The sequence below is a fragment of the Leptonotus elevatus genome, chromosome 3 (assembly GCF_054856555.1).
Source record: "Leptonotus elevatus isolate MCC_2025b chromosome 3, RoL_Lele_1.0, whole genome shotgun sequence".
Lineage (NCBI taxonomy): Eukaryota > Metazoa > Chordata > Actinopteri > Syngnathiformes > Syngnathidae > Leptonotus > Leptonotus elevatus.
Genome location: NC_141241.1, coordinates 26,539,919 through 26,555,239, shown reverse-complemented (window position 1 = coordinate 26,555,239; position 15,321 = coordinate 26,539,919). Strand labels below are relative to the sequence as shown.

Here is a 15,321-nt window from a genome sequence, read left to right as displayed (position 1 = left end):
TTTCACAGTGTATTAGCGGCCCCTCTTGGTAGAGAGTGGTGACTGCAGTCAGTGAGAGTTTCCATAGAAGATATTAGGACAGTAGTGGGCAAACTTGGTCCGCGAGGGCCGGAGTCCTGCAGGTTTTGGATGTTTCCCGGCTCCAACGCAGCTGATTCCAATCAACAGGATCGTTATCAGGCTTATGCAGAGCTCGCTGATGAGCTGATCATATATCAGCTGTGTTGGACAGAAGGGAAAGTGAACATATCCATTGAAAAGTCACAAGCGCACCCTCATTATGTTTGATGTGATTATACAGACATGGATTTTTTTTTTTAAATAATTTTTTAAAAATTATTATTATTATTATTTTTACAAAAACTAATTTCACCAGTAGTACAGTAACTTTCTTTGAGAGCGGTATCTAACCCAATAGAATAGAATAATAGATTTTTCACCTAATGGATCAAAATTATCCATCAATTTTCTGTATGCTTCTACAAATGTTATGCTGTTTGTTCACTGTTCAGTCTCAGCTGAGTTTGGGCGAAAAGGACGTTCGCCAGGGTATTAATGTACTATTGTCAAAGCTAACGCTAGAGGCCGCTATTGCCCCTTCGCGTTCTTCTCTTGCGACGCCCTTCTCTCAAGGTCGTTGTTTATTGGCCACCTGTGGTTTTGTGGAACGCCTTCCTGATATTCCTCCCTGGTCCTATTGGCTGTTTTAAAGTTACTCTGAGTTGTTTAGCACGAAAAAAAGTAAGATAGGTTTCACATGCAAAGTGTCAAGGCAGGAAAGGACTTTATTGCATTACGGTCCAGCGCCAGCCTCACTGTAAGTTTATTTATTTATTTAGTATCGTAACTGAATTATTGTTGACGCGCCGACAATGTTCAGTTTTATAATCATGAGTCACGCGAGCAAATCATGTCTGCTTCGCATGCAGACAACAGCTTTGTGATGTTTACAATCCTGACACTGTCGAATGCTAATGTATGCTAACTTTAGCATTGCCCAGTGTTGACTGTGATAGGCTTTGCCTTTTAAAACGACTGCCGAGAATGAGTTTGGTTGCTATAATATCATGACAATGGTCTACTCTTTTAAGGTTGAAACGAATTACTGACATGTATCACACATAGATGAAGCTACCTAGCTACGTAGCATACCTGTATTTGTCAACGAGACGTCACAACGGCAACGTTAGCAATTGTCATCCTGTCTCACCATCAAGGTGACAGCTTCATTATAAAGTAGAACCATGTCCATGTTATTTTGTCGTTTTGATTTTATTTTGCATGCGGACACTTGCATTGCTTAAAAATACAGCATCCCATGGAAGAGCAACAGAGGTAGAATCTGACGAGTAGATAATAGTTTGCGTCCAATAGCACAATATGATTCATTCACTATTCAGCATACAACATGATCGTGGCTGCCTCTTCGCCATGTTGTTGTCGTCAGTGCGCTGCTTGCCAAGTGCGCCATGTCAACACGTTTTTTTTTGTTTAATGAACTCAAGCCATGTTATGTAAAGTTAAGGAGGCCTCTGCTCAGCAACCTTAGAAAGCCGTGTCATTTTGTCACTATTGTGTGGAAATTTAAACTCATCTGAGATTTAGTCAGAATGTTATGTTAATTGAGTTCTACAGTTTGTTTTACTGTTCAGTATTTATGACTGATAATTGTGATTTTAGTTAGAAATTATTATTCTTAGAATATTGGAATTTATTACTATCTCACAAGATAGCATTATCATCAGCTGATCAGTGACACTGATATTTTGGCAAATTTTACCATCAAACTACATCTACGTTTGAATGTGATAAAGTATATTTAAATACAGTACTTCAGGTAGCGTATTCATAATTACAGAATTAATTAATTGAACATTGTTCTATATAAATTTTGAAACCGACCACCTTCTAATGTCTGGATAGGATACTACACACAATGTCTCAATGCATGTCTTCATTTTGAATAGATGCTCCCAAAATTATGAATGTGGTTGAAAAGTCACTTTGCTTTCCCATCTCCTTACTAGTCTAGTGCATGGTTGTTTGTTGTTGTCACACAACACAGAATATACAATCTAATCTACAGTGGCAGGTACATACTTGAGCATAGGTGCCATAAGGGACAGAAAAGTGATGACAATTCTATCATTAAAAAATAACCAAAATGGTTTTGGATTACATTTTTACACAAAATCTAATTTTATTTACTTAATTAATAGTATAATCACTTCTAAAAATAGTTGATAGTGACAGCGACTGACAAAGTTGTGCTTTTGAACCAAAATACCGTTTGAATCAGTACAGATGGAAAACAGTTCAAGTGTACAAGCTTCTGGTTGTCTTATAACATGGGGTGTGTTTGGAAATGAATAGAAGGGGCGCATGCCACTCTGAGAGTCGTGTCAGAGTGAATTTCCGAATGCAAAGCACCCTAGATGTGTGGGAACTAGAGAGTGAAGCAGGAGTGGATTCTCACTCCACTTTGAGGGGAAAAAAATCTTGTCCCGTTCTGCTCTCGGTGAAAATGACTCATGTCCCGTCCTGCTCCTTTTCAGAATGACTCCCACTCCCGTATCACTCCCATTTTGGTGGTCAGCTACATAAAAAAAAAAGAAGGGTAATCCCGCTTCCCTCTGCTGCGGTGAACTTTTTATCCTGTCCCGTCCAAATACCATGATTAAAGGTAAAGTTGACTCCCATCATGTGGGAAGCCTCTAGTGGGAACATCAACATGACAACAACCGATGACTTTCCACACAAGTGGCAGGACTGGGAGTCTTGGGTGTTAAACTTCACACGCTGGTGTTGTCTGGTGGTGTGGTTTCATGCTAATTAACGTCCAATATCATACAACCACGTGACAACCATTCTATTACTTGCAGTAAGGCTACTTTAACTTTCACAAGCTCTTCAGTCTTCACAAATGTTACATGCTGCTGTGGTTCGGTTTCCTCATATCAGGTACAAATTCTCGTTGGCACATCATCTGAACTTTGGAAGAGAAGCAATTACAGAGACCCTCAGAGGACTTAACAATGCACAGATCTGTGGTAGACTATTAATATATTATTGCAGCTTCCTTGTCAAGTCACCTCATTGATTAAATGTTTCACATTTTGGAGCTGTCATCCTGCTCAGGACCCTGAGGGTTACATGAGATTTGGAGTAGTCCGCCTGCCCACTCTGCTTTGGTCACAATGTCTGATCCACCACCACAGAAATGTTTGTTTTCTGAAAACGGTTCAAAGTTTTATTTGCATCATGTTCAAATTGTGTGTATTTGTCAATGTACCATATTTTCTTCAGTATAAGACAAAAAACAAAAATAATCCACAATCGAGGTAGGGCTAATTACTATGCCTAACTAAGCTTGCGGGGGGGAAGAAATTTATCATATAGTATAGATGTTAACCTGGTATCTAGACTTTGTGAAAATTGTGTACTTTTATTCCAATATGATGTTTTTTGTCTAAATATATATAATAATGTGGTAATGTTGACATATGAGGACTTATTATGTTCCACACTTGTGGCGTACTGGACTTCAGGGGTCATAGTACTTCCTTGTTTAGCCTCCGTGCCCCTCATGGTTATGAGAAATATGTTCAATAAAGTCTTGTCTGTGATATACTTCTCACTACTCCACAATAACATAATGGACTCTAGTTCCGCGTTTGGGGAATGGCAACGTACTAACTTATGTTTGCTTGGCTAACATTAGCAATAGCAATGACAGCGTCCAACTCTTCAAAGTATACCTAATTCTAGGGCAGTTTTTAGAATCAATCATTCTATCAATTATTCCATCGATTAATTGAATTATTGTATAATTCAGCTCAACATATCGTGAGTCTTGAGGGCTAAGTCGTACCTCTATCTGTTTTTGTGAAATTCTCGCCTGTGTTAGAGAGCTCGCATGCAAAAAATATTGCCACGGCGACTTCACAAATAATGAAGATATATTTCTCTGTTTTCCTTATAGAAATGTCAGCCTTTCATCATCATGGAAGAAGGCGAGATCAAGAGATAACTCCCTGCGGCATTCATGTGCTAATAAGCAAGTTAATTACAATCTCAGTCAACTGAATGAAGAATGACAACTTCGAGTGACAGCTTTATTGCAGAAGACTTGAGATTTATGGTTCCCCGCCACTTATCACATTTGAGCACCAATCTTTGAGGCCCATTTTTCTCTTCTCCATCCCTCCTCGACAATTCCGCTGTTCAACTCAAGCAGAGTGGAACCGTTTGTGTCCTCTGGCCTCGTGCCCTTACATCGGCGGCCCGATCCAGGGGTGTGGTGGTGTACGATGGCGCGGTGGGACGCTGTGGGCTGCCGCGGGAGACTGTGATGTCCAAGCCCAACAGCCCGGGCGAGAGCCGGTGTGGCGCTCCCAGATTCTTCGTGGGCTGCGAAGACGATGAGAGCGAGGTCTTGGAGGATAGCGTAAGAACAGACATGGACCTGTATGAGGACGACGAAGACACAGACTCTGTAAGGACCTTCACACAATCTCTTAATGCATATTTGAATCATTTCATTGAATAAAAGAAGAAGCAAACCTTTTACTGGAAACTCAGTTATAGCTGCTCTATGTAGGAATGTGCCCCAAATTATCTTTGCAATAACCTTTTTATTTGACCATTTATGACTCAAACATCTTCTTATTAACACCTTAGCAAGCCTCTGGCTAATAATTTTCAGACTGGATTCGGGTTTGAAATTCCCGCCCTATGTCTGTGGATGTGACTTCATGCGCACAGTGTGTACGTGAAGAAAATAGTGTGAAGTTTCATTTTTTTGACCACGTGTCAGTACTGATTCGAAATTCAATTTCCTGCATTGAGCAGCTTGAAAGCAAATCTGTTATTACCCACTTGATCTTCTGACTTAAGATTGACTCTTGTTTAGACGACGTGCCTTCACAATTTGAATAGCATGAAGAGTTTTACATTTATTTATTTTTTATTTTTGCAGAGCAGTTTTGCAACTCAATGTCAAATTTGAGGAGCAACTTTCTTATTTTGTGGAACATTTTTTGCAAGCTATGAAGCAATGGTTTTATTAAACAATAAGAATAGGACAATATAATAAATTAGGGATGTTTGATACCACTTTTTTGAGACCGATACCAGTACGATTAATCAACTGTTGAGTAGTCACCGATACCAATACCAAGTAGAGATACCAGCAGTACATTTGATTAATACATTTTCCCCCAAAAAACAATGACAACTAATTTTATAGAAAGACCTATATCACAATATACTTGTTTTTCCTTAAAATTGCATTCACTTAATGGCAATTTTCTATTCTTCTAATTTCCAGTTCCCGATCATTGAATGGCCACAAGAGGGCGGCCGATATGCGAATACCGTTACCTTGAAATAAGGCCTGGTATTGGCCCGATACTGATATCGGGACTCGCTTATATGATCGTCTACTATGTAATTTTTTAGAACATTTGTTGTGTAGCCCTCAGATGTCTGAATTGAAACAACATGACGGATATTCTGGATATTTTTATACTATATTAATATACTGTTAACCCTTATAGGCCACTCCTCCTGACGGATGTACGTCATAGCATACCGTAATTCATTTCCGGTTCTGGTTCTGTTTCGTGAGTAGATTTTCTCTCCAAAGTCCAGATACTCATTCATTTGCCTGCTATTTTGCTGTTGACCTGATCACCCAAGCTCTTAATTCCAGTGTTAAAATGCGCTAGCTGTGTTAATTTTATGTTAGCATATCAGTTAGCATGGTTTCTCCTTTCACCAGAGTACTTGACAGAAGTGTTGCTTATTCGCCACCATGGAAGCGATGATAACTGACCTCGGAGGGACTCGGCATTGTGTTAAGCTACTGCAGTAGCCAGTCGAAGCTCGTTGCTTAGCTAGCTGCAGCAGTGCAGCCAGTGGCGGGCAGTGCTTTTCTGACATAGGCCTTCACGGGGCACCACATCCTCAACCTCTGACTAATTGCAGCGGGTGACGTGAGCGACACAGCCCATTGAAGCTATTTGAGACTGTCTCTGTGGTTGATTCTTAGTTTTGTTATTCATTTTGCCTCACAAATTGCGCTTATTCTGAGTAGTATAAGTAGTAATGCACCACAACCAAAAAGGTTGCTTTTAAAATTACTCTTTCTCTCTTTCTCTTTCTATACTTTTTCTCATTCTTGTTCAGACACCTGAGCAACAGATTGTTGTGGGGATATGCTGCATGATGAAGAAGTCCAAGTCCAAGCCAATGACCCAGATCCTGGAGAGGCTATGCAGGTTTGAGTACATCACTGTGGTCATCTTTCCAGAGGACGTCATCCTCAATGAGCCCGTGGAAAACTGGCCACTGTGTGACTGCCTCATCTCTTTCCACTCCAAGGGTGCGTCTTCAACATCTACAATTGCACAAAAGCTCTTAAGATGATTGGGGGGGACTAACGTATGGAGAGATTTATGTGGCTTGGGGGTGCTGATGAACTTCAACGCCTGGGTGATGTACATATTAGTGCATAGTATATATTCTTCACATTGCAAAGGCAATCGTTTGTCATTGATTTATTTTCCGTAAAAAAGACCTTAAATCACTTTTGACTTTTTCAGGGGGGTAAATTTGATTTCCGACATCATTTTTATATACAGACCTATGTACACTGCTCTCAATAAATACTGTATTGGCATCCATGGTTAGGATGTGCTCTTTAGCTTCTAAGACATTGTTGTTGTTTTTTTAATAATATACGACCCCAAAAAAAACAACAATTCAACCTTTTATTCAGTGGGGAAAAACACACACACTAAGAAATAACTTTTACATCAAAACATGTGTGCCACAGTTATTCGCATCTCTGTTGGCACTTTACTTTGTCCATCCCCGTTTGCAAACAAAACAGGACCTAATCTTATCGTAATATTTCACAAGATGGGAGAATACAAGTTTTCAATGGGGTTGATGTCTGGGGACTGAGATGGCCATGGAGCTTGATTTTGTGTCTGGTGAACCATTGTACATTTTTTCAGTATGAGAGTATGCATCATAATACAAATAACATTTATTTTAAGGTGTTGAACACATCTTAACCAGGGGTTCCAATAATTACGGAGGGCACTGTAATGTTTAGCCCATTCAGCGGTCCCTTTAAGATATAATTTCAAATTTGTTGGGATATGTACAGAAATGATTTTTGTCAAACAGGCTATCATTATATTCATTATTCAAAAAATATTTCTTCTTGCAAACCAGGATTTCCCCTCGATAAAGCAGTGAGCTATGCCAAACTGAGAAATCCTCTGCTCCTCAACGACCTCAATATGCAGTACTTCATACAGGACAGGTACAGCTTTTCTATTCATTTACAGTGTTAATGTTTGTATCATGCTTTGCAAAAAGTGAGCATAGAGAAAGCAAAATATATATATATTTAATATACCTGTTTCCATGAAATTTCTGTCAGGAGAGAAGTATATCGCATCCTGCAAGAGGAAGGGATAGATCTGCCACGCTATGCTGTGCTGAATCGTGACCCAGATAAACCAGATGGTTAGTCATGAGCTCACATTGGCACTGACTGTTTTCATGGAAAAGACAATTAACATAAGGGAAAGACGGTGAAAAGTACATTACAACTACAGAAGGTAGGGCTGGGTGATTATGGAAAAATTAATCATCAGAATTATTTTGATTGATATTGAAATCACAATTAATTAAACGATGGGTGGTGGGGGGCTGGGAGGGATGCACAATCAACTTAGTGGGTGGGCACAGCCCTATATGGCTCATCCATAGTGGGGATGTGTAAATGTGATGAATGGCGTTACAGTTTTAGACATTGTTGTGGTTTAGAAAATAGCTCAAAGACCAGACTTGCTTCAGAGGTCTCAAGATTCTTATAAAAAAAATAATTAAATGATTGCTTGCAAGGAGAAACATTTGCTGTGATGTCTCAGAGTGTAACCTGGTGGAAGGAGAGGACCATGTGGAGGTGAATGGAGAAATATTCCAGAAGCCTTTTGTTGAGAAGCCCGTCTGTGCTGAGGACCACAATGTCTACATCTACTACCCTACTTCTGCTGGTGGTGGCAGCCAGCGTCTCTTCAGAAAGGTCTGGTCTCCTAACCTAAACGTGTTTTGTGTCATGCTATTGTGAGATAATTGGGGTTGAGAATGAACAGAATGTCCTTTTTCTATTTATTTTTGATGGTCTGAAATAACTGAATTTCAACGGTCTGTTTTCTCCTTAGTATTAACAAATATTCTATATGTAAATAAGCTGTGCTCCTCATGTAGGTGGATTTAACACAAAAAGAAAACAGACCCTATTGTATACGTATCTTCGTGTAAAAATACAGTACAGCTAGGGAACATGGCATAGTTTGCGCTGCCCGGCGTCACCGTGAAGGTGGAAAAAGTTAACCTTTCAGTATGATGATAGTTGTTTGGACTCGGCCCTTTCGATCTAATTTCATCCATGAGTGTGTTACCATCCAGAAATATCAGTGCTGGTGGTATATTTGGAAAATATTTTTACAAGACTGGAACTAACACTGAAATCATACCCTCATTTTTATTTAAGTAATAGAGTAATACCCCACTTTTGGGGGCATACTAATCTGACGACGCATGTTCTTGTCTGCTCTAGGAAGCTAAGGAGGGTTAGCCCTGGTTAAGACTAGGGATGTAACAATGACGATGAATATTGCAATATTAAAATTGCCACAGTCATGTCTTGATATTAAAAGCAGCACATATGCTAGAAAAGTGGGGTTGTGTTCCATTTGTGTGGTTCCAGCACCCTTCTGGTGGTTGTTTTATTAGTGCAGTTGAAATTTATTTCAGAATGTCTTGGTCACTGCGGTGATTATCGCTCCCATTAATCAGTCATACCAGCAAATATTTTTCAACATCTCTGTCAGAAAACATTACTTTTCACCTGTTTCAGCCGCACATATCATTGTGAACTACATAGATCATTGATTATACTTTGCGCCACTGAGCCAATAGGAGGATTCTTTGTTGACATATTTTGGCACATGCACGGTTGGTTGGCGAAATCGCCCTATTTAAGCACTTTAACAGCCAAAGGACGGAGGAGGTTTACAGAGAAGCATAATATATGTATTGGCGACAAAATTTTAATTATTCAAAGCCCATATGAGATGTGGGATGATGATAAACGTTGGTCCGACTCCCCTGTTTCCTGGCAACACAAACATCTGCTTTGGGGACATTTATTCTTATTTAATAAAAATCCCTGGTCCCTTTTCTCCTGAAAAATTAAAGGCTTTCAAATAACCTGGAGGCCTACGATTTTTTGTTTTGAGGAAATTTGGACCAGTCTTGTCAACCAAGCACAAATCCGTGAAAGCGGAAGTCAGACTTGGACAAGCAGAGTCTCAGCGTGATTCACATCTCCTGCGGGTGATCGCCAAAGAGAATGGTGACATCATCACTGCTCACTGTGCCTGCAAAGCTGGGTAATTATTCCTCATTGAGAAATGTCCTTTGTGGTGCCGAAGGAAAGGAGACGCAGGAGGTGTATCGCATTACTGAACATCACACTAAACAAAACAGTAAGTTTGTGAAAGTACGTCACTCCAAAATTAACCCCACTCACCGAACACACTCAATCATTAGTTCCATGGGGAAATTATGACAACAAGCAACACACCTTATTCTTTATTTATGGAGATGCAGTGACTTTAGTACAGTGTCACTTGTTCCGTGATGTGAACATTTCAATGGCATTTGGTCTCTGGTGAACAACTAAATATCAGTTTACACAATTCTTCTTTTCAAATCCAGTCTTGGAGAAACATGCAGTCATGTAGTACATTTAATGAAGTAGAAGCTGCCAGAATAGGTGCGCAAGTGAGGCTTGCAGGTAGCAAAACACAGATGCAGAATGCAATGTTTATTTGGATAAGATGAACAAGATGTGAACACAAGTATTAAGTATAAATTCGGCACAAACATTTATTTATTTAATTATTTATTTATTTATAATTTTATTTTTCCCATTCTGACATATTATTACAACAGATCTCACTGATAACATCATTTCCAACATCAACAACAAAGAAAGAAGGACTGACGGGTTGAAGCTAGGGATGCACGATAATGCTATTTTCAACCGATACAGATAAACCAATAATTTAGAAAATACCGATGTCGATAACTGATAAGCCGATAATTGTTTGCTAAATAAACTTGAATACAAATGTACTGTGGAGTCCTACTATAAGTCTAACATGTATAAATACATTGAAACATTGTGTAAAGCACCACAAAGCTGAATTTTATTGATACCTCTGCTTCAAAGACAACTAGTAACTCATTTTGAGTATGCCTAAACAAAACATGTTTTAAAAATGCAACAAAAAACTGAAAGGTAATATTCAGGTGAGACACCACACTGGCGACTGCCATGTCACCATGATGCATCTTGTGGTCGCGCGCATTATTATGTAACAAATGAGAGGGGAGGGGTTGAGGAGTTGGGCACAACTTGAGCCACAACCACAACAAATGGACCAACGTGGCAAGTCTATTATTATCGGCGGATTTCTTTATTATCTGGTTTATCTGTATGACGTCAAATTGGCCGATAATTATCGGCCACCAATATTATTGTGCATCTCTAGTTGAAGCCATGGCTTACTGATCAGAATTCTTAATTCTCCAGAATTTAGACACATCAATCATCAAAAGTCTTTATCTTTTCAGCCTCTTGCGCTCTTTTTGCTGTTTTTCCGCCAGGCATATCTCAACAGTAAATCACAAAGGAGTGAAAATAAGTACAAGATGCGTCCTTCTTCATCAGATGCGTCCTTGAGTCTGTCTCATTATAGGAATCCATTACATAAATCTGATACTTGTTGCCTTCTGATCCTGCGTTCGTAACGCTGGACAGCTTTTTCTTTTGCCTTCAGGTTTTGAGATTCAGGATAGCCCATTTTAAAGCAAGGAACATAGTCAGGGTGCTGTCGCTCTCTGTTTTGAACACCTGAATGAGACCGCAAAAATATGACTCAGCGGATTTTTTCCTACACAAACATTTTTTATTTTATTTTTTTATTTTTTTTTTAAACCTCTCCAAATTACAAATATATAGTCACAAGTATTTACTAGTAATAAAGTGAGCCTCACAAACCCTGTCAGCATCAGCCGGAATCCAGTTTTATTTCTTGGAGTGTCCCCTCCTGATCGCTTGCAGCCATTTCTTTTTTCGCGGCCCCTTTGGGTGGGAATGCGATAAAACTTTGTATCAGTCCTCCGACGGGCCGTACAATTGATGGCAAAACAAGAATGAACCATCTGCCTCTTTTAATCCTCCTCCAAATGTGCAAAACCATCAAACTAAAGGTAAAACACGCTGTTTCTTGCCACCCAGCTCCAGTGATGCAACGTGTGAACCATAAACAATGACGTCACAAAGGATTCTCCTATAGTAGCATGTGACAATGACATGTGACAGAACATGACATGACTTGGCCAAGCCTATCTCTTTGTCACTGTTGTTATCTACAAAAACACAATATTCTGCTTTATTCCCTCACTGAGCTTTTTTTGTTTATTATTTTTTTGTTTTTACAATACCGTGAAGTTTTTTTTATATCACCAACCTCCCCCACAATATCGTTATAAGTATCGTAGCATGAGGTTCATGACGTGATATCTATTGTATCGTGACGTCTGGATGTCGTTGCATCCCAAGTTAGACCCACTGGAAATAATACTACCGGGAGCGAGCCCGACTTTGGGCTTGTCCTTAGCCTGGATAAATTGTTCAAAAAAAAAATAATAATAATCCAAAAACAGCCACCTGCAATAAGGACAAAATGCTTGGTTAAAGTTATCTACTGTCATATTGAGATTAAGTCTTTGCGACCCTAGTACTGTAGTTTATCACAAATTGTCTTAGTCACAGATTCTTAAGCCCAAACCTACCATGTATTATTTTAAAGAGCTGAAAAACGCTCTGCTTTGCTGTGCAGTGGAAATTGCGACCAAAGCTCTGCAGGTCAGTGCCTGTAAAACTGTCACTGCATTTGCAACCACATTTCGTTCAGTGATAAATCATGACGTGGGAATAAATGTTAACGCCGTCAACTCTTTGACTTTTCTAGATTGGGAGCAGAAGTAGTGTGTACTCACCAGAGAGCAATGTGAGGAAGACTGGATCTTACATTTATGAAGAGTTTATGCCAACAGATGGCACAGATGTGAAGGTAATGTTGATTCTTAAAAGTGTATTGAAAAGGTCTGGACAAGACAAATGTGATGAAAGATTTAACAGCTAAGTGATTTGTATATAACAGTGGATTTAGCTGTACAAATCTGGCTGGCCGCCGCTACCGGGGCCTTTACTTTTCCCTTTGCTCCATCTGTGTGAGACTCGGGAGGCGGGGAGCGCGGCAGCCCTAATGGTTCCCTCATAACTGATCGGGCAAGAGTACCCCAGTTGTACGGATGTGAGCCTGTCTTTTCACTGAACTGAAGCATATTACCGTGTCTCATGTATGTGTTGTGCAATTCACTCTCACGGCTCTTAGTGGCCTTCTTCATTAATGCAAGAGTCACTAATCACACTTTGGGCATGTCAGCCGTCTTGCGACATCACTGGCCATAGCTAGTCATTTGGGGCCCAAGTTAAACAAAGCGCACGCACGTTCCTTCCTTCTTGAAGATTATTATCTAACAAGCGAATCGTCTAAACACTTTAACAGAAAATTGATGGCAACATTAATCAATGTTTATTATTCAACCATTTCAACTGCTTGCTTACACTTGAAGTTTCTTCATTTTAGTTTTAACACGTCCAAAACTTCAACTATGTAAAGAATATTTGTCTTCTTCCTCATTAACTGGTCTAAACTTATAAACACGCAGCCATGAATCAACTGTATGTTGCATGCTAACATGCTAGCTACTCAAGTGAAGTTGCACAAAGGCTGTTCAATAATTTTTTTTAATTTTAATGTCTTATGTTTTTGATACAAGAAGTGCTACATTTGTATGAATGTATATTTCTTTGAAATTGCCCTTCTTATAACTTTTCTAGAATATAATACAGTTTTCTTTTATTCACAGTGTGAATGTATGAAAAAAAAAAATCTGATGTACCGCAAAATGTATAAGGTAATCGTTTATCTGAATCAACTATTATTCTATTGAATTTTGAGTAGGATATTCGGAATACTGAAATATTTGATAGTTGCAGCCCTACATTGAACCATCCTGTTATCTGTAAAATTTTTGTTTTTGGTATTAATTAAAACCCTTGCTCTGGGTCTCTGCAATTAACTTGTAAAAAATTGCTCCTCAAAATTGGTAAATTGACCCTCAAATAAAGTAATTAATTTGCTAAAGTCTTCCTGAAAAGAAAAAAGTAACTTTTAGCCTTGAGTTAATTTATGGCAAATTTTCTTCCCATAAAACCCATAAAACAAGGTAAACAATGGTGTTCTGGGGCTGAAATGAATTAACTCTACAGTAAAACTCCCTCCACCGCAGGCTTTGGGTTTGTAGTCCCGGTATTATTATTTTTTTTCTTCTTCTTCTTTGTAAGCATTAGTAATTTAATATTTTCCCCTTTACCTGGATTTTGTGGTGTAGTTTTGAGTTTAAATCAGAAAAAATACCCATCTATACCGATTCAGCCAATCAGAACGTTCCTAATTTGCCAGCGCTCGTCTTGATGGTCACTTTTGCGTTTCCCCTACTTTAATGTAATGTTAGCAGAGTGGCATCCTAAAAATGCGGAACATTTTCAACGGTCAATTTCAACACAAGTTTGTCAATTTTTTTTATAATTAAGACACCTTTTTTTTCCGGGAAGAATGAGAATGTACTGTATTAAGGCAGCTTCATCATCATCCTTGTCGTGAGTACACATTATAGTTTGTACTGTACAATGTATTTTGTGTCATTCATTAATATTGCTCTTTTAATATATTTTACATGTTAAATGTTTTTATGTTGTATTTAAAGACCTTAAAAAGATGTAGGTGGCATATATGCTAGAATAACAAACCGAGGGTGTAGTTCTATAGCCAGGATTTTATTTATTGTGGGGGTATTCTATAATGTACTGTACAGTATTTCTATTTTGAAGGGAAAAATTGCTTCGGGTTGCTGTATTTTTCTTGATCATCATGGACTTTATTTAGATCAGTATTTAAAGTTGGATGAGGATATCAGTGGTTTGTCTTGTACAGGTTTATACTGTGGGTCCTGACTATGCTCATGCCGAGGCTAGAAAGTCTCCTGCGCTGGACGGGAAAGTAGAGCGAGACAGCGAAGGCAAGGAAGTCCGTTACCCTGTCATGCTGTCAGCTATGGAGAAACTGGTCGCCCGGAAAGTCTGTTTAGCATTCAAGGTAAGCAAAGCCTTTGCTGTTGTATTCTGTTTGACACTGTCACCGTTGTATTAAAAATCCAAGTACTTTGCTCTTTGGCTGTTCATCTGCAGCAAACTGTTTGTGGCTTTGACCTTCTTCGAGCCAATGGGCACTCCTATGTGTGTGATGTCAACGGTTTCAGTTTTGTGAAGAACTCCATGAAATATTATGATGACTGCGCTAAGATCCTAGGGTAACAGTTTCAGTCATTTGTCGTTGAATTAAGTGACTTTAGTATACTTTGTATTCCTTGTTGTCCGGACCATTTTATCATTTGTTCATCTTTTTTTTTTTTTTTGAAGGAATATTGTGATGCGTGAGCTAGCGCCTCAGTTTCAGATTCCATGGTCCATCCCGACTGAAGCTGAGGATATTCCAATTGTTCCCACTACTTCAGGCACCATGTAAGTAGTAGTTAGTAGTGTTATATACACATACAGTATGCTAAATGTTAACTTCATAGATGTTTTCAGTGTAATTGCTCAATTTAAATCTATTGGATGTTACTTTGATGAGCATGTCATTTGTACTAGAACAGTCGTAGTTTTGAAAGCTGCAATGATGTTCTGTCACAAAAGTGATGAGTTTGTCTAAGATGTTATCCAAAGATATGTCACACACCGCCAATATTCTTTCTGTGGAGGATACAGCATCACAACCTCAATGAGTACGATTAACTGGTGGAAAATGACATTAAAAGACTTCCCTGTTAATTCCTATACTTTACTTGTCTTTTGAGGAGGCAGTGTCCAGCAAAACATTTTTTCATTGATACAATACTGCTAATCTAATACTTTGACATTTAAGGATGGAATTGCGCTGTGTGATAGCAGTCATCCGTCATGGAGACAGAACACCAAAGCAGAAAATGAAGATGGAAGTTCGCAACCCCATGTAAGTTGGGAACCCTTTCTACAGC

General features: G+C 39.0%; 1 protein-coding gene across 1 annotated transcript in view; it reads left to right on the top strand.

Moving 5' to 3' along the window:
• The first annotated feature begins 669 nt into the window (after positions 1-669).
• Positions 670-15,321, top strand: part of ppip5k1a (diphosphoinositol pentakisphosphate kinase 1a) — a 54,748-nt gene continuing 40,096 nt past the window's right edge. Inside the window, exons 1-11 of the mRNA XM_086070720.1 lie at positions 670-817; positions 3,983-4,495; positions 6,190-6,385; positions 7,246-7,336; positions 7,457-7,542; positions 7,950-8,104; positions 12,129-12,230; positions 14,220-14,381; positions 14,474-14,595; positions 14,705-14,806; positions 15,210-15,296. Of these exons, the coding sequence (XP_085926846.1) occupies positions 4,352-4,495; positions 6,190-6,385; positions 7,246-7,336; positions 7,457-7,542; positions 7,950-8,104; positions 12,129-12,230; positions 14,220-14,381; positions 14,474-14,595; positions 14,705-14,806; positions 15,210-15,296 (1,247 nt within the window). The 5' untranslated portion in view covers positions 670-817; positions 3,983-4,351. The remainder of the gene's footprint in view (positions 818-3,982; positions 4,496-6,189; positions 6,386-7,245; positions 7,337-7,456; positions 7,543-7,949; positions 8,105-12,128; positions 12,231-14,219; positions 14,382-14,473; positions 14,596-14,704; positions 14,807-15,209; positions 15,297-15,321) is intronic.